General features: G+C 46.1%; 1 protein-coding gene across 1 annotated transcript in view; it reads left to right on the top strand.

Annotated features, from left to right (window-relative positions):
• The window catches only part of dnah1 (dynein, axonemal, heavy chain 1), a 697,254-nt gene that overhangs the window by 373,373 nt on the left and 302,913 nt on the right, over positions 1 to 20,968 (top strand). The window contains exon 40 of the mRNA XM_068051405.1: positions 10,402 to 10,560. Coding sequence (XP_067907506.1) covers positions 10,402 to 10,560 — 159 coding nt within the window. The remainder of the gene's footprint in view (positions 1 to 10,401; positions 10,561 to 20,968) is intronic.

Genomic DNA, 20,968 nt, shown 5'->3' with positions numbered 1-20,968 from the left:
AAAGAACAGGACGGGTAGTTAAATATTGTAGGATTTAATATATTTAGAAAGGAGAGGGAAGGAAGATAGTGGGGGTGGTGGTGTAGCTGTACTAATTAGAGATAACATAATGGCAGAGAAAAAAGAGACATAACCAATATTTGGACTCAGAAGTCTGAAGTAAAATTTCAAAATTTGCTGATGATATCAGATTATATACAGTTGATACTAAGCTTGACTGCAATAACATACAAGAAAACATTAATAAACTAACAGAATGAGCATGTAATTGGCAGATTAATTTCAATATAGCTAAGTGTGAAGTGGTACATTTTGATGGCAAAAATAAGAAGGGCACATACTCCTTGGAAAATAGGGTCTAGAATCTAAGGGTACAGATGCACAACTCACTAAAAGTAGGTTAATAAAGCCATAAAAAATGAAAACAAAGCACTAGGATTTATTTCTGGAGGGATAGAATTGAAAAGCAGAGAGGTTGGGGAGAATTTAATGCTCTCCCTCGCAGCGGGTTTGGAGGCCAGGAGAGCATAAAATCGGGTGGGATGGTGGTGGGGCGGGTTCTTACCACTATCCTGCCTCTGCCAAACGTTAGTCCGGACTGGGAAGGCCTGTGAATGGCCTTCCCTCCCTGCTGCCAATTGAGGCGCTTAATTGGGCAATTAACCCCCAATTAAGGGCCTCTTCCCGCTGCAGCTGCAATTAGCCATGCGGCGGGTGACCCTGTTGCTGCACAGGAAACAAAGCATGGAAAAACGTGCGGGCTGCTTCCTGATTCCAGGGGGTGGTGGGGAACGGGGGTCCCTCATTTAAAGGCAATTAATGCCTGAACAAGCGACACAGCATCAGGAAGGCAGTGGCCAGCTGAGAGCCTCCTGCCCTTGCTGCTGACCCCCTTCCACCGTGACCTCCACTCCGCAAGACCCCTCCTGCCTTGACCTACCTGCGTCCAGCGATGCTGCTCGGCCCCCGGTAGGTTCTCCTCCAGCAGCAGCCATCGTCTCTGCGTGCTGCTGCAGCTGGCAACCTCTGATTGGCCAGCAGCTCTCCAAGGGCAGGACTTCTGGCGATGGGGTCCTAATCCTGTGGAAGGCTTGCCACTGTTGATTCAAGTGCCTGATTGGCACTAGATTCGGTGAGCCTTCCGGAGAAGAGGCAACACGGGGATCTTGGCATCGCTTTTTCCAAACATCAAAATCCCCATCACCAGAATAAAATTCCCCCCATTATGTTAAACCTGTACATGTTACATGCACATTTCTGGGCTCCATATTATATAAGGGACCCAGAGATACTGGAAAAGGGGCAAAAAGGATTTACTAGATAATACCAGAACTGAGAGGTTGGGCCGGCTTTTTAAAGCACGCTAAGTGCAGGAACGGAGGTGATCATGATTTGAATATCGCATTCACTGAGGTTGGCACTAGGACCCACTGCCTCCAGAACGCAATGCCATTTTTGAAGGGATGCCAGCAGCAAGGGATATAGTCAGTGTATGCCTCCAGTTAATTGCATTTTGAGTTAATTGAAGAGCTCATTAATAGGCAGTTTTTAATTTTTAGAGGCTGGGAATGTGGAGGACGTCATGGGGGATCATAACAGGGTGTTCAAGACATGGACACAGTGGGGAGCCATGAGGATTATGGGAAGGGCTGATTAAAAGACTGCAGAGACCCAAGAAAAGCTCAGCTGCTTTATAAATGCCATAGAGTGGCCATTGCTGCAGCTGTAAGACTTGCCTTTCTCAGTGATGAGTGGCAAGAATCCAGAGAGGGATGTGAGGCCGCCAGCATCACTTGGGCAGCTGGGGTTGGCAGGGAAGGTCTGGTGAATGCATGAAGCCCAGCTGAGGGAATTCAGATGGGAACTGGCTATTCTGACATTGGATAGAGCAGCCAGGGTGAACTTTAGCAGATGCAACCTCCTGGACAGCAGGAAGCCAGAGGAGCATAGCGGGCAGCTGCAAGGGGTGGAAGGTGCTACCCAGGCCATCGGGTGCACAGCCCAAGATTCAGCTACCTGCAAACGACAGCACCAGTACTGTAGGAGCCTGCGCCTATCCAGGCAGATGGTCTTGGTCCTGTATGCTCTTATCCGCAATGACCTGAAGCTTCACAACCCCTATGGCAGTCCCCTACCTGCAACCATCAGGGTTTCCATCGCCCTAAACCTCTATGTAACCAGTTGTTCCAGGGATCAGCTGCGGAGCTAGGTGGCATCTCGCAGTCGACAGCTCATCACACGATTAGGCAGGTCACAGATGCCATTTCAGGAGGACAGGGGCTACACCCACTTTGCCACAGATGGGCCACAACAAGAGCTTCTTCCATTTGTGTGCTCACTTTCCTGGCAGCTGCCATGACTCCTTCACTCTAGCCAGTCCAGGTTGCCTTGGTACTTCACTCCATCCCCCAAAATCCATGGATGTATCCAAGGGGACAAGGGAAATCCCTTGAAAAGATGGCTACTGATCCTGCTACAGGAGCCCCAGAGAGAGGCACAGAGGCGAAACAAACAATGCCACATGCTCAGCAGGCCAACCATTGAGCAGGCCATTGGGTTTCTGAAGGTGTGGTGCCAGTGCCTGGATCGGTTGGGTGGCATCCTCCAATACCCTCCTGCACAGATCTAGGTGATTGTGGTGGTCTGCTGCGTTCTCCATAACATGGCCCTCCAGAGAGGTTTGGACCTTGAGGACAGTGAGGCCATGGAAGGAGACAGTTCATCAGAGGAGGAGCAGGAGGGAAGAGGGGACGGAAAGTGATAGCTGTGAACAGAGAAGTGCTGCTGCTGCACAACGAGGTGTCCACCTCCTGCCACCCTCTGGGAAGAGAACCACCCTCCTCTCCTCACGCCTCCTCTCCTTCCTGGCCTCCAGCATTAGATCCAGGTGAGCACCGATGAAGCGAAGATCTGCCCTGCCCCTAGTGCCAGGCCTCCATCTCCCTCTGGTGCTGAGAAAGGCAGATCTCTCCCTCTGGACAATCAGCAGCTTCAGTGACAGCTACCTTGGAAATCTACATGAGTCCCAGACTTGATCTGACCCACTGCCATTTTCAATCCCACTGGCTCGAAGAGGACAGGAGGCTTAGCCATTTGAAAACTGCAATCTGAATCAGATTCCCACAGGAGACAGGTTTCTGACCCGAAACCAGACCTGGTTCCTCTTTCCCACCTCCATGATGAAACTCTACCCTGCTATATCTATCAAGGAAAGCTGTACAGGCTGGGCCTCTGTTCTCCAGGAAAGCGAAGGCTTAGGGGTGACCTGATAGAGGTGTTTGAGGCTATGAAAGGGTTTGATAGAATCATAGAATGTTTACAACACAGAAAGAGGCCACTTGGCCCATCACATCTGTGCCGGCTGAAAAACGATCCACCCAGTCTAATCCCACCTTCCAGCATTTGGTCCGTAGCCCTGCAGATTATGGCACTTCAGGTTCACATCCATACACCTTTTAAATGAGTTGAGTGTTTCTGCCTCAACTACCCTTTCAGGTAATGGGTTCCAGACCCCCACCACCCTCTGGGTGAAAACATTTTTCCTCATCTCCCCTCTATTCTTTCCACCAAACAATCTATGCCCCCTAGTCAATGACCTCTGCTAAGGTAAATAGGCCCTTCACCTCTACTCTATCCAGGCCCCTTAAAATTTTGTACCTGCGTAGACGAAGAGAAGGTATTTCTCCTTGTGAGGAGATCAAAACTAGGGGGCATAAATATAAGTTCATCACTAATCTTCTTCATCTTTGGCCTCCTTGTCTCGAGAGACGATGGGTAAGCACTTGGAGGTGGCCAGTGGTTTGTGCAGCAGCGCCTGGAGTGGCTATAAAGACCAATTCTAGAGTGACAGACTCTTCCACAGGTGCTGCAGATAAAATTGGTTGTCGGGGTTGTTACACAGTTGGCTCTCTCCTTGCGCTTCTGTCTTTTTTCCTCCCAACTGCTAAGTCTCTTCGACTCGCCATGCTTTAGCCCCGCCTTTATGGTTGCCCACCAGCTCTGGCGATCGCTGGCAACTGACTCCCACGACTTGTGATCAATGCCACAGGACTTCATGTCGTGTTTGCAGACGTCTTTAAAGCGGAGCCATGGACGGCCGGTGGGTCTGGTACCAGTGACGAGCTCGCTGTACAATGTGTCCTTGGGGATCCTGCCATCTTCCGTGTGGCTCACATGGCCAAGCCATCTCAGGCGCCGCTGGCTTAGTAGGGTGTATATGCTGGGGATGTTGGCCGCCTCGAAGACTTCTGAGTTGGTAGTACTCCTGCCACCTGATGCCAAGTATTCTCCGGAGGCAGCGAAGATGGAATGAATTGAGACGTCGCTCTTGGCTGACATACGTTGTCCAGGCCTCGCTGCCATAGAGCAAGGTACTGAGGACACAGGCTTGATACACTCGGGCTTTTGTGTTCCGTGTCAGTGCGCCATTTTCCCACACTCTCTTGGCCAGTCTGGACATAGCAGAGGAAGCCTTTCCCATGCGCTTGTTTAATTCTGCATCGAGAGACAGGTTACTGGTGATAGTTGAGCCTAGGTAGGTGAACTCTTGAACCACTTCCAGAGTTTGGTCGCCGATATTGATAGATGGGGCATTTCTGATGTCCTGTCCCATGATGTTCGTTTTCTTGAGGCTGATGGTTAGGCCAAATTCATTGCAGGCAGCCGTGAACCTGCCGATGAGTCTCTGCAGACACTCTTCAGTGTGAGATGTTAATGCAGCATCGTCAGCAAAGCGGAGTTCCCTGATGAGGAATTTCCGTACTTTGGTCTTCGCTCTTAGACGGGCAAGGTTGAACAACCTGCCATCTGGTCTTGTGTGGAGGAAAATTCCTTCTTCTGAGGACTTGAATGCATGTGAGAGCAGCAGGGAGAAGAAGATCCCAAACAGTGTAGGTGCGAAAACACAGCCCTGTTTCTCGCCACTCAGGATAGGAAAGGGGTCTGATGAGGCGCCGCTATGCTGAATTGTGCCTTTCATATTGTCATGGAATGAGGTGATGATACTTAGTAGCTTTGGTGGGCATCAAATCTTTTCTAGTAGTCTGAAGAGGCCACTTCTGCTGACGAGGTCAAAGTCTTTGGTGAGATCAATGAAAGCAACGTAGAGGGGCATCTGTTGTTCAGGGCATTTCTGCTGTAGCTGGCGAAGGGAGAACAGCATGTCAATGGTGGATCTCTCTGCTCGAAAGCCACACTGTGCCTCAGGATAGACACGCTTAGCCAGCTTCTGGAGCCTGTTTAAAGTGACACGAGCGAAGACTTTCCCCACTATGCTGAGCAAGGAGATTCCACAGTAGTTGTTGCAGTCACCGCGGTCACCCTTGTTCTTATAGAGGGTGATGATATTGGCATCGCGTGTGTCCTGTGGTACTGCTCCCTCATCCCAGCACAGGCAAAGCAGTTCGTGCAGAGCTGAAAGTATAGCAGGCTTGGCACTCTTGATGATTTCAGGGGTAATGCTGTCCTTCCAAGGGGCTTTTCCGCTGGCTAGAGATTCAATGGCATCACTGAGTTCCGATTTTGTTGGCTGTACGTCCAGCTCATCCATGACTGGCAGAGACAGGGCTGCATTGAGGGCGGTCTCAGTGACAACATTTTCCCTGGAGTACAGTCCTAGGTAGTGTTGCACCCAGCGGTCTATTTGCTTGCGTTGGTCAGTGATTGTGTCCCCTGATTTAGATTTGAGGGGGGAAATCTTCTTGACGGTTGACCCAAAAGCTCTCTTAATGTCATCATACATCTCTCTGATATTTCCTGTGTCAGAGGCCAGCTGAATATGACTGCATAGGTGTTGCCAGTAGTCATTTGCGCAGCGCCTGGCTGTTTTTTGTGCAGCGCTTCTGGCAGCTTTAAGTGCTACGGATGTTAACTCGCTGGGGGCTTTCTTGTAGTTCAGCAGTGCAATGCGCTTCGCAGCTATGACAGGTTCCAGCTTTTCAATGTGAGATTGAAACCAGTCTGCATTCCGCTTCACACAATTGTCATAGGTGGTCATTGCTGAGCCATGGATGGCGTCTCTGATATGGGTCCACTTGGTTCCTGCATCCCCTGTGGGGGTGTTTTGGAGGGTTTTTTCAAGTGAATTTAGAAACTTACGTAACAGCTGTGGATGAGAAATGCTGCTAGTGTTGATGTGTGGGCAGCCCTTCTGCTTGGAGTGATGCAGCTTCTTTGGTTTGAGGTTAACCTTGCTGCACACCAGGGAGTGGTCGGTGTCGCAGTCCGCACTGTGGAAGCTGCGTGTGATTTGAACGCTATTTAAAGAGGCTCGCCTTGTGATGATGAGGTCCAGCTGGTGCCAACGACGTGATCTTGGGTGCCTCCAAGAAACCTGGTGACAGGGTTTAGTGTGAAAGAATGAGTTGGTGATGCAGAGGTTATGATAGGTACACAACTCAAGCAGTCTCTGTCCATTCTCATTCATCCTTCCAATGCCATAGCGCCCAAGGCAGGAAGGCCATGAGTCATGGTCGGCCCCAACCCTGGCATTAAAGTCCCCCAGCAGGAAGAGGTGTTCAGTGTTGGGGATGCTACTAACGATATTATGGAGTTCCTCATAGAACTGGTCTTTAGCTTCAGTGGGGAGCAGAGTGTTGGAGCATAGATGCTGAGTAGGTGTACTTGACCAGAGGCAGTGAACGCCCGTCCACGGTGGAGATCAGGAGGAAGAGCGGCCATATGCTCCTGGCAGCAGCTCCCTCTCACTCGGCGACTCCGCACTGCTTCCACACAAACTTTCCCCACAACTCCGGCTCGGCTCCCGGATCCCGATCCCGATTCCGATCCCAGTAGTAGTACACCATTGTAAAAGGGACAATGGTGGGAGCTGATGCAATGTTTTATTACCTGCACCCCCTCCCCCCCTTCGCTCCCAGCTCACCCCCCTCGCAACCCCTTCCCAGCTCCCCCCTCGCACCCCCTTCCCCTGCACCCCTCTCCCCTACCCCCGCAGCCCCCCTCCCAGGTCCCCCTGCACCCCCTTCCCTCCACCCCTTCCCACCGCACTCCTCCTCCTCACAACCCCCCCTGCACCCCCTTCCCCCCCTTCCCTCCACCTCCTCCCACCGGCATCCACCTACCCCTGTGTAGGGGCCCCAACAACCCCACTGCCTTGTGGGCGTCTCGGGAGAGACCAAGGCTAAGGGAGTAAACCCTAACAGAAAATCCGGAGCGTAACCCCGAAGGCGGTCATGTGTCACCTTTGGCATGTTTCCGGCAGTTCCTGCAGTCATACTGGTGCCAAACGTTGTGCTCTGCACTCCTTTGGACCCCACCGGGAAGGCCGAGAGGGGGGTTTTGACGCTTGGGCAACTCACAACCTCCATACCTCCGCCCAGGCATGCGCCATGGAGAGGTCACTCCATAGTCACCTCACAGCGACCAAACCAACACAGAAGGCAGCAGTTACGGGTTATAAGTCCAGCTCAATTGGCGTAGAGATTGGGCTCCACGGGTTGCCTTTGTCGGTGGGAGAGGTCATCACATCTCACTGCACAGCTACCGCCCGCCTCAAACCGGGCAGCCCCCGGTCAGTAAGGTTCTGTCCCACCACAGTCCACCTGCTTCAATGGGTGCTTGGAGCTCAGGGTCATTGCCCGACAAGTGGACTGTAACACCGCATCAAACAGCACGACCAAAAAACGAAAGAAGGTACCAGCCCTTCGTTTTGCAAGCTGGAACATCAGAACTATGTGTCCTGGCCTGTCGGAAGACTTTACACAAATCAACGATTCTCGGAAGACCGCCATCATCAACAACGAGCTCAGTAGACTCAATGTGGACATTGCAGCACTTCAGGAGACACGCCTCCCTGCGAGCGGATCTCCAAGAGAGCAAGACTACACCTTCTTCTGGCAGGGTAGGGCTCCTGAAGAACCAAGACAGCACGGAGTGGGCTTCGCCATCAGAAACTCTTTGCTCAGCATGATAGAGCCACCTTCAAATGGCTCGGAACGCATACTGTCCATCCGACTGTTCACCGCCTCTGGTCTAGTACACCTACTCAGTTCGTCACTGATAAATCCAGTAGAATTCAGTAAAAACATCTTTAACCACAGAGTGGTTAGAATGTCGAACTTGCTACCAGTAGTAGTCATTGGGAGAATAGGTGCATTTAGGGTTACATGAAGAGGGGTGGGAGGAAGCTCATGTGGAGCATAAACACCAGCATAGACCAGTTCGGCAAATAGTCTGTTTCTGTGCTGTACATTTTATGTCAATCTATGTAAATTTTATGTTTTTCAACTCTTCTCTGACTGCTTTCTTACTGTTGAAATATGGAAAAAATTCTAACTTGTATTTTTGCTCTCTTTGCCACTCTGACCATATTTTCAGACAGTTTTTGCATGCTCTTAAATTAATGTTGATAAACCCCACCCCTTTCTACCTGTATGATTTGTAGGGATCTATTTTTTCTATTTCACCTTAGATTTGTTTATTAGGGTCATGCCTGTTTGGTCTGAGCTTGTTGGTTTTAGGCATATATTTATCCTACATGGTTAACATTATGCCTTTAAAGGTGGTCTAGTTGTTCTCCACTGGCATGTCATTTTACAGCATAGTCCTTTATTATTTTTATACTGTTCTTTTTTGCAGTGATAGTTCACTTCTAATATGTTTTTTAAAAATTAGATTCCTATTGCTCATTACCAGTTCCTTGGCGTGTTCTATAAAAAATAAGTCAATTAATAAGTTAAGTGGTAAAAAGGTTTCTAAGATACAATAGCCCCGATGTTTACAGGGTGATGGGGAGGGTTTAGAAGAGGCTGAAAATGACCAAAGAACCCAGCAAGTTTGGGGTTGCGGAGATCCAGTCAAACTTAATGGCAGGACTATTATTATTTGTCCAGTTTTTCCATCCAACAGTCGGCCAAATTTAAGAACAGTTAGCGGCCAGGAGGGAATGCCAGTGTTAGGAGACTATAGCTGAGGACTTTTGGGGATGGACCCCATCAACTGGGAGGGAGGAAGGTAGGCAGCATGTTGGGGATGCATTATTTAACCTCCTGACTCTCTCCCACCCATTGTTAAGGGGGTGGGTTACTATCGAGGTCAATTATATTATACTTTGATGTAAAAAATCAGTGGTTCCCACAGCTACTGACTACAATTAGATAGGACAGATGGTGTTAAGACAAAATTTTATCTCTTCCAACACTCCAGGACTTATCTACAGCTGGCATTGTCTGCTGGCCGCTTACCAGATGTTGAATTTGGCTGGTTGCTGGGTGGGAAATTGCACAAAAGATTATAATGAGATCTTGAGGTTAAGTTCGGCAGGATTTCTGCATCCCTGGCCTTGCTGGGTTCTTCAGCCATTTTCGGCTTCTCTCGCATTCTTCCTGTCTCCCCTTACATGTCAGGGCCATTGTATTATAGGAACCTAATTGCCCCTTAAATTATTAGTTGAATTTTTTTGGAACAGGCCAAGAACTGGCAATCAGCAATAAGAATCTAACTTTTTAAAAAACACATTGAAACTTGGAGGAGATTACAGAGATGACCAAACTATTTCATTAAACTTCTAATCACTCTTCCAGGATCGTCACAATATTGAAATCAAGATTCATTATACTATCTCATACTAGAACGATACTGCCCATGCCACAGCTCATCTGCTGCTGAAACCTTCATCCATACCTTTGCTACTTCTAGACTTAACTATTTTAAGGCTCTCCTGGCCGGCTTCCCATCTTCCACCCTTCATAAACTTCAACTCAATCAAAACTCTGCTGCACGTGTCCTAATTCACAGAAAGTCATATTGATCGTTCACCCCTATACTGTTTGATCCCGGTTGAACAAAGCCTGAAGTTAAAAACTGTCATCCTTGTTTTCAAATTCCTCAATGGCCTTGCCTTTCTCTATCTCTGTAACCTCCTCCAGCCCTATAAACGCTTCAAAATATCTGCATTCAATTCCCAATTTTAATTGCTCCTCCATTGGCAGCTGTGCCTTCAACCGCAGAGGCTCTAAACTCTGGAATTCCATCCATAAATCTCTCTGCTTCACTACCCCTCTATCCTCCTTTAAGACGCTCCTCAAAACCTACCTGTCCTAATATCTCAGTGTCAAGTTTGTTCAATAATGTTCTCTGAAGTGCATTGGAATGTTTTCCTATGTTAAAGGAGCTATATAAAGGCAAGTTGTTTTTCAGATACAGGCTATTTGGTTTATCAAGTCTGTTTTAAAATCTAGCTTCTTTCCCAGTACCTCAAAACTGTAGAATTTTTTACTGCCTTTGTCTTTTGCTCCTGCCCTGCTCCTATTAGCTTAGCATCACTACTCATGGATTCACCGTATATTCTGCACTACACTTTTCAAATCTGGTTGTTCTTGCACTATGTCATTTAGCATTTCAACTGGGTTTCCTAATTTTAAAAAGCATCTTATCTTTGAACAGGGAGAGAGAGGCCTTCCACGTGACAAACTGAACCTTGTGGGTGACTTAATAGAGCCCTGGTTTATTTTCTCCCTGCTCTGGAGTGTTGGTTGCACTGGTGATGCCGCAAGCTATGTTGCTTTCAGCAACTGGATGAGAAAGAAGATGGCAAAGGAGAAGGTATGTTCGTTTTAAATAAGTTGGCTTATTGAGGTAAGGAACTCTAGCATTGGAAAGTCAATTATTTCCAATTCGCTCCATTCAACCCACTAACATAGTTTCATATCTTGTTTCTTTCCGTTGCCATTAAGACACACCCATATGTTACTAAAGTCATTAAATTTTCTCCAGCTCGTTAGCCTCTAAATTCCTTTTGAGGCCTAATAAAAGTGTAAGTAAGTTTGTTTTCAAGTGTGCTTTAGAATAATATGTCTAGAACGTCCAATGTATGGAAACAGTCCTGCTAGCATAAATCTTGTCAACAGGAAATTGGGACTTCTGAATGTTGCCAGTTCACTGATCATTTTATACAAACACCATTTGCAGCTTTGAATATATCTCTCATTCAGAATGTGCAAGAGCTTTATTTTGCATTTTCAGTAAATGTATGCAAGCCACACAACCCCTGCAATACTTCCTGATTTTCACATGAGAACCCTGCCTGATGTTAAATCTATCCATTCAAGGTGGGCATTAAAGGGCAGCAGTTAATAATACAAAAGCAAAATACTACAGATGCTGAAAGTCTGAAGTAAAAACAAATTAATGGAAGCACTCAGCAGGTGAGGCAGCATCTGTGAAGAGAGAAACAAAGGGGGGAATTTTAAGCTCTCTCCGTGGCAGGTTTGGAGGGAGGGAGTGCATAAAATCAGGTGGGAAGGCGGTGGGGTGGGGGGGTGGAATTCCCACTGCCATCTCGCCTCCGCCGAAATTTAGTCTGGGGCAGGAAGGCCTGTGAGCGGCCTTCCTGCCCTGCCGCTAATTAAAGCCCTTAACTGGGTAATTAACCCCCAATTAAGGGCCTCTTCCCGCCACAGCCGCAATTACTCATGTGGTGGGCAGCCCTATCACCACAAAGGAAGCACGACACAAAAAGCTGTGCGGCTACTTCCTGGCTCGGTGGTGCCCCCTCGTTCAAAGGCACTTCGTGCCAGAACAAGGGGCCCAGCATCAGGAAGTGGGGGGCCCCACTGAGGGCCATTCCCCTTTCCTGCGAGATCCCTCCCGCCCTGACCTACCTGAGGCCTGGATCCAGTGATGATCCTAGGCCTCCTGCGACCGTCATCTCCAGCAGCAGCCACTGCCTCCGTGGTGCTGGCCTCTGATTTGCGGGCAGCTGTCCATGGTTTCCCCTGACCTGAGACCCCGCTGCCAGCATAAAATTCCTCCCAAAATTAATGTTTCAGGTTGATAACCTATCATCAGAACTGGAAGAAGTTAGAGTTCTTTCCTCCCCCTTTCCTCCTTTTTTCCCCTGGCTCTCCATCTGCCCAAAAACTGCCAAATATGCAGCTATTTATTAAAGGCCATCATCTAAAATGCCAACTCCAATTTTTTCTCCGCAGATGCCATTGACCCACTGAGCATTTCCAGCACTTACCATTCTGATTTAATTGGGATGTTTTATTCTATACTCGGTACAAACATCTTTAGGCAGAGCTAGGAAACTCTAACTTGCTATTACTTTACTTGACTAAATTTTAACTTAATCTAAATGAACTAATTGATTAAAAGTAAAATAATCAATTCAATTAAAAAAGTAATTAACTATTTAACAAATCAAATAAATAAATAAGGTTAGATAGACATGGCAGGGCAGGTGGTATGCCATTACTGCAGCATGTGGGAGTTTGTGGAGAACATCATGATCCTAGACAAACATAGCTGCAGTAAATATCTGCAGCTTAAGGAACTTCGGCTCAGCATTGTTGAGCGGGTGTCTGAGACATTGTGGGGCATCAGGGATGGGGAGAGTTACCTGAACACTTTTCCAGTCACACCACTTAAGTTAAATAGAACTTGAGTTGATCAATGGTCAGGGACAGGGAGGGTGTGGCTGAGAATCAGGTAGGTATGTACAGGAGCAGGGATGTCTTGCTGCAATCATACAGGGCCTTGGTGAGGCCACATCTGGAATATTGTGTGCAGTTTTGGTCTCCTTATCTGAGGAAGGATATTCTTGCTATAGAGGGTGCAGCGAAGGTTTACCAGACTGATTCCTGGGATGGCGGGACTAACGTATGAGGAGAGATTGAGTCAGTTAGGATTATATTCGCTGGAGTTCAGAAGAGTAAGAGGGGATCTCATAGAAACCTATAAAGTTCGAACAGGACTTGACAGGTAGATGCAGGAAGGATGTTCCCGATGGTGGAGGAGTCCGGAACCAGGGGCCATAGTCTAAGGATACGAGGTAAACCTTTCAGGACTGAGATGAGGAGAAATTTCTTCATCCAGAGAGTGGTGAGCCTGTGGAATTTGCTACCATAGAAAGCAGTTGAGGCCAAAACATTGAATGTTTTCAAGAAGGAGTTGGATATAGCTCTTGGGTCTAAAGGGATTAAAGGATATGGGGTGAAAGCGGGAACAGGTTACTGAATTGGATGATCAGCCATGATCATAATGAATGGTGGAACAGGTTTGAAGGGCCGAATGGCCTACTCTGGCTCCTGAAGGAGTCTTGGTCCTTGACTTTGACCAACAGGTACAAGCTCCTTGCTACTATTGCGGATGAGAGCAAGGACTGCAGGGTGGATGGACAAACTGACAGCATTAGCGCCGTGGAGCAGGAGGTCATTCAAGTGAGGGGAATAAAAAGGAATGTGGTAGTGACAGAGGAGAGTATCGTGAGGGGAATAGATCCTGTACTCTGTAGTCACAATCGGGAGTTCTGAAGGTTGTATTGCCTGTCTGGTGCCAGGTTTAAAGATATATCCTTGTGGCTGGAGAAGAACTTGAAGTGGAAGGGGAAGGATCCAGTTGTCATGCCCCACATAAGAACCAAAGACATACGTAGAACTAGGAATGATGTTCTGCTGAGAAAGTTTGACAAGTTAGGGTCCAAATTAAAAAGCAGATCTCAAAGGTAAAAATCTGGATTGTTAGCTGAGCCATGTGGCAATTGGCATAGGGATAAACAGATTAGAAGGTTAAATGTGTGGCTGAAAGAGTAGTGTAGGAGGCAGGGGTTTCACTTAATGGGTTACTGGGGAAAGAGGGTGCTGTTCCATTGGGATGGGGTCCAATTAAACTGGGCTGGGATCAGTGTCCTGGTGAATCAAATAACTAGAGCAGTAGAAAGGGCTTTAAACTAATGAAGAAGTTGTGGGGACAGTCAGAAAAGACAGCATGGGGAATGGCAAGGCTCTAAAAAGGAGCAGATGTTGGGTAAAAATAAGCAGAGTGGGTCAGGAATAGACAGTGAGAGTAACAAAGGTAATAGGGCATTAGTGACTAAGGTGATGCCAAGGAAATTAGAAAAAAGTTAAAGCTAAAAGCACTATATCTGAATGTTTGAATCATTCACAACAAATTAAATGGATTAATACCACAGATAAAAATTAATAGGTTTGATCTAAGAGCCATTATGGAGCAGTGGTTGCAAAGTGACCAAGGTATGAACTAAATAATCCAAGATACTTAACTTTTAGAAGAAATACGCAAAATGGAAAAGGAGGAGGGTTAGTCCTCTAATAAAGGATGGAATAAAGACAGTAGAGGGAAAGGATCTTAGCTCAGAAAATCAAGAAGTGAAATCGGTTTGAGTGGAATTGAGAAACGTCAAGGGACAAAAAACATTGTTTGGAGTTGTTTATAGGTTCCCTAACAGTAGTTGTAGTGTAGGGAAGAATATAAATTAGGTAATTAAAGGCGTATATAATAAGTGTAATACTGTAATCATGGGGGAACTTCAATCTTCATATAGACTGGGCAAATGAACTTTACAGTAATAGTGGGGAGGATGAGTTCACGGAATGTAGACAAGATAGTTTTCTACGTCAAGGAGCCAACTAGGGAACAACAGCAACAGCTTATATTTATATAGTATGTTTAATTTAATAAAATATCCCAAGGTCTTTCACAGGAGCATTATAAAACAAAATTTGATACCAATCCCACAAGACAATATTAAGTCAGATGACCAAAAGCTTTGTCAAAGAGGCATGTTTGAAGGACTGTCTTAAAGGAGGAAATACAGGTAGAGAGGCAGAGAGGTTTAGGGAGGGAATGCCAGAGAGTAGGGTCTAGGTAACTGGTGCTCAGCCACCAATGATGGAGCGATTAAAATCAAGGATGTTCAAGAGGCCAGATGAGTGCAGATGTCATGGAATGTTGTGGGATTGGAGGAGATTACAGAGATAAGGAGGGGTGAGGCCTAGGAGGAATTTAAAAACAAGGATGAGAATTTTAAAACCAAGTTGTTGCTTGACCGGGAGCTAATGTAGGTCAGCAAGCTCAGGGATGATAGGTGAATAGGACTTGGTGCGAGTTAAGACATGGACAGCAGAATTTTGGATGAACTCAATTTTATGGAGGGTAGAATGTGGGAGACCAACCAGGAGTGCATTGGAATAGTCAAGTCTAGAGGTAACAAGGCATGTATGGGGGTTTCAGCAGGAGATGAACTGAGACAGGTGGAGTTGGACAATGTTATGTAGATGGAAATAGGCGATCTTAGCGGTGTCGTGAATATGTGGGTGGAAGCTCATTTCGGGGTCAAATGTGATACCAAGGTTGCGACAGACTGGTTTGATCTCAGACTGTTACCAGGAAGGGGGATGCAGTAGGTAGCTAGGGAACAGAGATTGGAGCGTACCCCAAAAACAATGGTCATCCAGCACTGGATGTTGGAAAAACAGTCTGATAATTTAGCAACAGTGGAGGAGTCAAAAGAGGTGGTGGTGAGGAAGAGCTGAGTTTCATCAGCATACATGTGAAAACTAATGCTGTGCTTTCAAATGATGTGGTTAAGGGGCAGCATGTAGATGAGAAATAGGAGGAGGCCAAGGATAGATCCCTAGGGGGGCAGTCCCATCCAGCTGGATGACAGTGGAGAGGCGTTGGAGGAGGATGGTGTTGTCAACCGTGTCAAAAGCTTCAGAAAGGTCGAGAAGGACAAGGAGGAAAAGTTTACCTTTGTCACAATCACATTAGATGTCGTTTGTGACTTTGATAAGAGCTATTTCGGTACTGTAGCTGGGGCAGAAAACTGATTGATGCGATTCAAGCACCGAGTTCTGGGAAAGATGGGCATGGATTTGGAGATGACTATACGTGCAAGGACTTTGGAGAGGAAAAGAAGGTTGAAGATTGGATGGTTGTTTGCAAGGACGGTGAGGTCAAGGGTTTTTTTGAGGAGAGGGGCGATGCTGGCAGATTTAAAAGAGAGAGAGCCATGCACCTGAAGAGAGAGAACCGTTAACAATATCCGCTAACATGGGGACCAAGAGGGGCAGTTTGGTGATCAGCAGTTTAGTGGGAATAGGGTCAAGGGAGGAGGAGGTGGTTCTCATGGACATGATGAGCTCGGAGAGGGCATGAGGGAGATAGGAGAGAAACTAGAGAAAGATGCGCATTCAGGACTAGTGCAAGGGGGAGCTTCAGGTGATGCTTGGCCCAGTGGGCTAGTGGAATGGAGTGTCACAGCAGAGGCAGCTAATCAGATATTGTCTCAATCTTAATGACAAAGAAGTCTGTGAGTTCCTAACACTTACTTTTGGAGGGGAGAGGGGTTTAAGAGGATGATTTGTAGTGGTGAAAAGAAACAGGGGGATATCTTTGCATTCTATGATGGTCCTGGAATAGTAATTAGTTTTAGCACACAAGAGCAAGACCTGATAGTGTTTTATGTGGTCCAGCCAGATCTGGTGATGGAAAGCTAAACCAGTTGTTCGCCACATCCTTTCAAGTCTGTTTCCCTTGGACTTAAGGGAGCGGAGATGTGGGCCATTACCGGCGAACAGCCAGGATGAGAGAGAGTGTAATGGTTTTTGTCAGGGACTAGGACATCACAGGTGGAGGTGAAGATGCAGTTGAGTAAATCAGAAGCTGCAGAAATATTGTGACGAATGGAGGCCAAAGGCTAGACAGTAGGGATTTTGAATGTGCAATTGTAAGTGAATTGGGGGATATTTTTCCCAGGGACATATACAGATGGAGGTAGGGTTGGGGAGCAGAAGGGGAATATGGGTGTGAGTGATACAGGAAGTGATTAGAGTTGGCCTTATCTGTGATTGAAACAATAAGACTAGCAAGACCACATGAGATGGCAAGGTCAAGGAGGTGGCCGTGAATATGGGTTGGGGAGTTTACATTGGAGGGAGAAATTTAGGGAATATAGGAGGGCAGCGAACTCAGAGGAGAGCATGATAAGTTGAGATTGAGATTGAAATCACTGAAGGTGAGGCTGAGGGAGGAAAGCAGTGAAGATATCTCGGTGAGAAAATTTTAATCATACTTGGGAGAGCGATTGAGAATGATGATTTTGAATCATCACCATCCTGGGGGTTACCATTGTCCAGAAAATGAACTGGAGTAGCCATATAAATACCATGGCTACAAGAGCAGGTCAGAGGCTCCTGACTCTCCAAAGCCTGCCCACCATCTACAAGGCACAAATCAGGAGTGTGATGGAATACTGTCCACTTGCCTGGATGGGTGCAGCTCCAACAACACTCAAAAAGCTCAACATCATCCAGGACAAAGCAGCCCGCTTGATTGGCACCCCAAACACAAACATTCACTCCCTCCACCACTGGCATACGGTCTTGGCTGGGCAAGTGGTGGAAGATATAGCCAGGCTGGGAGGCTTCATTAAGGGCAAAGCTGTCATCAACCCTCAGCCAGGTTTCCATTAAGGCCATGATATCATTGCAATCAACCACAATAGGTTCATGGGTGGCAAGAACCTTAATCAGAAAATCAGAAGGGAGATGTGTCAAGGGATGGTGAGAGCTGATCCACTGGCAGAGTCCACAAGGTCAGCAGTGGGAGGGGTTGGATAGGAAGGAGATTGGCAAGATTAGCCCGCAGCAGGCGCACTGGGCAGGAAGGACGACGAGAGAGTGCAGGAAGGTGTCCGTGATGTCCAGAGAAGTCCAGAAATTTGAAGCCAGGCTGTTTTGGATCCAGTATTGTGCAATGACAAAGGGTTAATTAATACTTTGTAGTGAAGAGACCTCTAGGGAACAGTGGCCATAATATAATAGAATTCTATATTGTGTTTGAAAGTGATTTAGTTAGTTCCAAAGCTAGAATCTTAAATGTAAATATCGTAGGTATGGGGGGCAAGTTGGCGAAGGTTGATTGGGAAACTACATTAAAAGATATGGTGGTAGACAAGCAAAGGGTAGTATTCAAAGAATTAATACATAATTTGCAGCAAATTCTTTTAAGGCACAAACACCACAGGACAAGTGGCTAACAAGAGAAGTTAAAGATTGTATTAGATGCATGGAAGAGAGTTGTAATGTTGCTAAAAAGAATAGTAAGCTATATGAGACTTGGGAGGATTTTAGAATTCAACAAAGGAGGGCCAAGAAATTGATAAGGAAGGGCAATTATCAACGGGCATTAAATGCTAGCCTTGCTAGTGAAGCCCGCATCTCAAAATCAAATAAAAAAAATTTGCCCACACTGATGTTAGGTTAACTGGCCTATAAAAAATGATCTAGAGGTTATTATTCGGAACACTTAATATGATTCAGCAGAGTCAACACAGATTTATGAAAGGGAAATAGTGTTTGATAAATCTGGTAGATTTTTTTGAGCATGTAACTGGATAAGTTGGATCAGGGAGAACCAGTGGATGTAGAGCATTTGGATTTTCAAAAAGCATTCATTAAGGTGCCACACAAGAAGTTATTACATAAAATTAGGACTCATGGGCTTGGGGGTAATATATTATCATGGAGTAAGAATTGGTTAATGGACAGAAAATAGAATAGGAACAAAGAGAACATTTTGGGTTGCAGACTGTAACTAATGGAGTACCAGAAAGATCAGTGCTTAGACCTCAGCTATTTACAATCTAAATTAATGACTTAGATAAGGGGACTGAGTATAACATATCTACATTTGCTGATGATTAGGTGGGAAAGTAAACAAAATGGCTGCAGAGGGATATAGACAGGTTGACTGAGTGGGAAAGAATATGGTAGATGGAATACAAGATGGCAGCATATGAAGTTATCCACTTTGGTAGGCAAAATAAAAATGCAGAATATTTTTTGAATAGTGAGAGACTGGGAAATGTTTGCATTCAGAGGGACCTGGGTGTTCTTGCACATGAATCAAAGAAAGTTAACATCCTCTGAATGCAAGCATTTAGGAAGGCAAATGGTACATACGAACATACAAACATACGAATTAGGAGCAGGAGTCGGCCACCTGGCCCCTCGAACCTGATCTGCCTGCCTATCCCTGATAACCTTTCACCCCCTTATCAAGAATCTATGTACCTCTGCCTTAAAAATATTTAAAGACCCTGCTTCCACTGCCTTTTGAGGAAGAGAGTTCCAAACACTCACGACCGTCTGACAGAAAAAAATTCTCCTCATCTCTGTCTTAAATGGGCAACCCCATATTTTTAAATAGTGACCCCTAGTTCTAGATTCTCCCACAAGGGGAAATATCCTTTCCACATCCACCCTGTCAAGACCCCTCAGAATCTTATTTGTTTCGATCAAGTCACATCTTACTCTTCTAAACTTCAGCGGATACAAGCTTGGCCTGTCCAACTTTTCCTGATAAGACAACCCGCCCATTCCAGTTATTAGTCTAGTAAACCTTCTCTGAACTGCTTCCAATGCATTTATATCCTTCCTTGTATAAGGAGACCAATATTGTACACAGTACTCCAGATGTGGTCTCACCAATGCCCTGTATAACTGTAATATGTTAGCTTTTGTTGTAAAGAGATTGGAAAATAAGAGTAAAGAAATCTTACTACAGTTATACAGCGCTTTGGTGAGGGCACACCTGGAGTACTGTGTGCTGCTTTGATTTGCTAACCTAAGAAAGGACATACTTGCCATAGAGGGAGTGAACGCATGCTCACTAGACTGGTTCCTGGCATAAGGGGATTGTCCTATGAGGAGAGATTGAATAGACTAAGCCTATATTCCCTAAAGTTTAGAAGAATGAGCCATAAAGTCATTTACAGCACAGAAGGCAGCCTTTTGGCCCATCAGGTCCATGCGAGGTGATATAAATGAAACATAAAAAATTCTTAAGAGCTTGACTGGATAGATGCTGAAAAAATGTTTCTCCTGGCTGTGGAATCTAGAACACAGGGTCACAATAACAGAATAAGGGTTAGCCATTTAGGACTGATATGAGAAGTTTCTTCACTCAAAGAATTGTGAATCTTTGGAATTCTCTACCCAGAGCACTGTGGGTGTTCAGTTGTTGAGTATAGTCAAGATAAGATAGATAGATATTTGGGTACTAGGGAATTAAGGGATATGGGTATAGTGCACATGGTGGAGTTGAGGCAGAAGATCAGTCATCATCTTGCTGAATGGCGGAGCAAGCTCGAAGGGCCAAATGGCCTATACCAGTTCCTATTTCTTGTGTTCTTGCTTTCAGAAATGCACACTTTCATTGTCTCACTCTTACTCTTGCCCTCTCTCATATAAATATATAACTTTACAAGGTCAGGGCAAAAGAAACAGATTGACAAGCTTTTACTTTTCAAGGGAATGGAGGGTTTCTGGGATAGGGGAGGCTACAACTTTCCTTGTGGGACCCAGGGAAGCACTCTTCCTCCAGGCCCCACAAAGCAAACTTTTAGACTTGCCTGAAGGAACTCTTGATCAGCAGCATACCTATTGCTGGCTAGCAGGAACACCACAGTAATGTCCCTGCTCAGACGCCAGTTAAAACTGTTTTGGGGTCCTATTGACATAAAAGGATCCTGATTTGCATAAATATACGATGCACATTCTTGCTTTATGTGGCACCTCATCCGCCTGAGTTTTAATTAGGAAATGTTGGAGATTTATCAGTAAGTAAGCTGCTTGTTTTTAATTGTCCTGCACCACAGTTTCCACTGGGCCATCGACCCATCTGTCTCATTTCACCCAGATTAAACTAGAGTTAAGAAATATTTCACACCTTACAAGACTGGGAGGATCGCTCTGGTCCCTAACTATTGAAATTTTGTAAAGTTTTTTTGGAATGCCTTTCTAATGTTGCCACAACAGAACAATCAGTAATTATTCCCAATCCATGGCAATGTAAATGTTTGAAACTTTTTTAACACACTGAAAACTCTTTTTTTTATTATAAAAGTCTTCTAAAGTTTTAAATTTAAAGGGTTTAGTCATGGCAGGAGAGCTTAAAGCCGTGGTTTGGTCCTCTTGCTGCATGTGGGAATCCAGGAACATTTCCAGTCCCCGGGACCAGCATGTATGCAGGAAGTGTGTCCAGCTGCAGCTCCTGTAAGATCGGATTTCAGAGCTGGAACGGTGGCTGGAAACACTGTAGCGCATCCGCGAGTCTGAGAGCATCGTGGATAGCACGTATAGAGAGGTGGTCACACCGCAGCTGAAGGGACTTGAGGAAGGAAGGGAATGGGTGACCACCAGGC

Source organism: Heterodontus francisci, chromosome 19, assembly GCF_036365525.1.
Source record: "Heterodontus francisci isolate sHetFra1 chromosome 19, sHetFra1.hap1, whole genome shotgun sequence".
Classification (NCBI taxonomy): domain Eukaryota; kingdom Metazoa; phylum Chordata; class Chondrichthyes; order Heterodontiformes; family Heterodontidae; genus Heterodontus; species Heterodontus francisci.
This window is presented reverse-complemented; position numbering and strand designations above follow the sequence as displayed.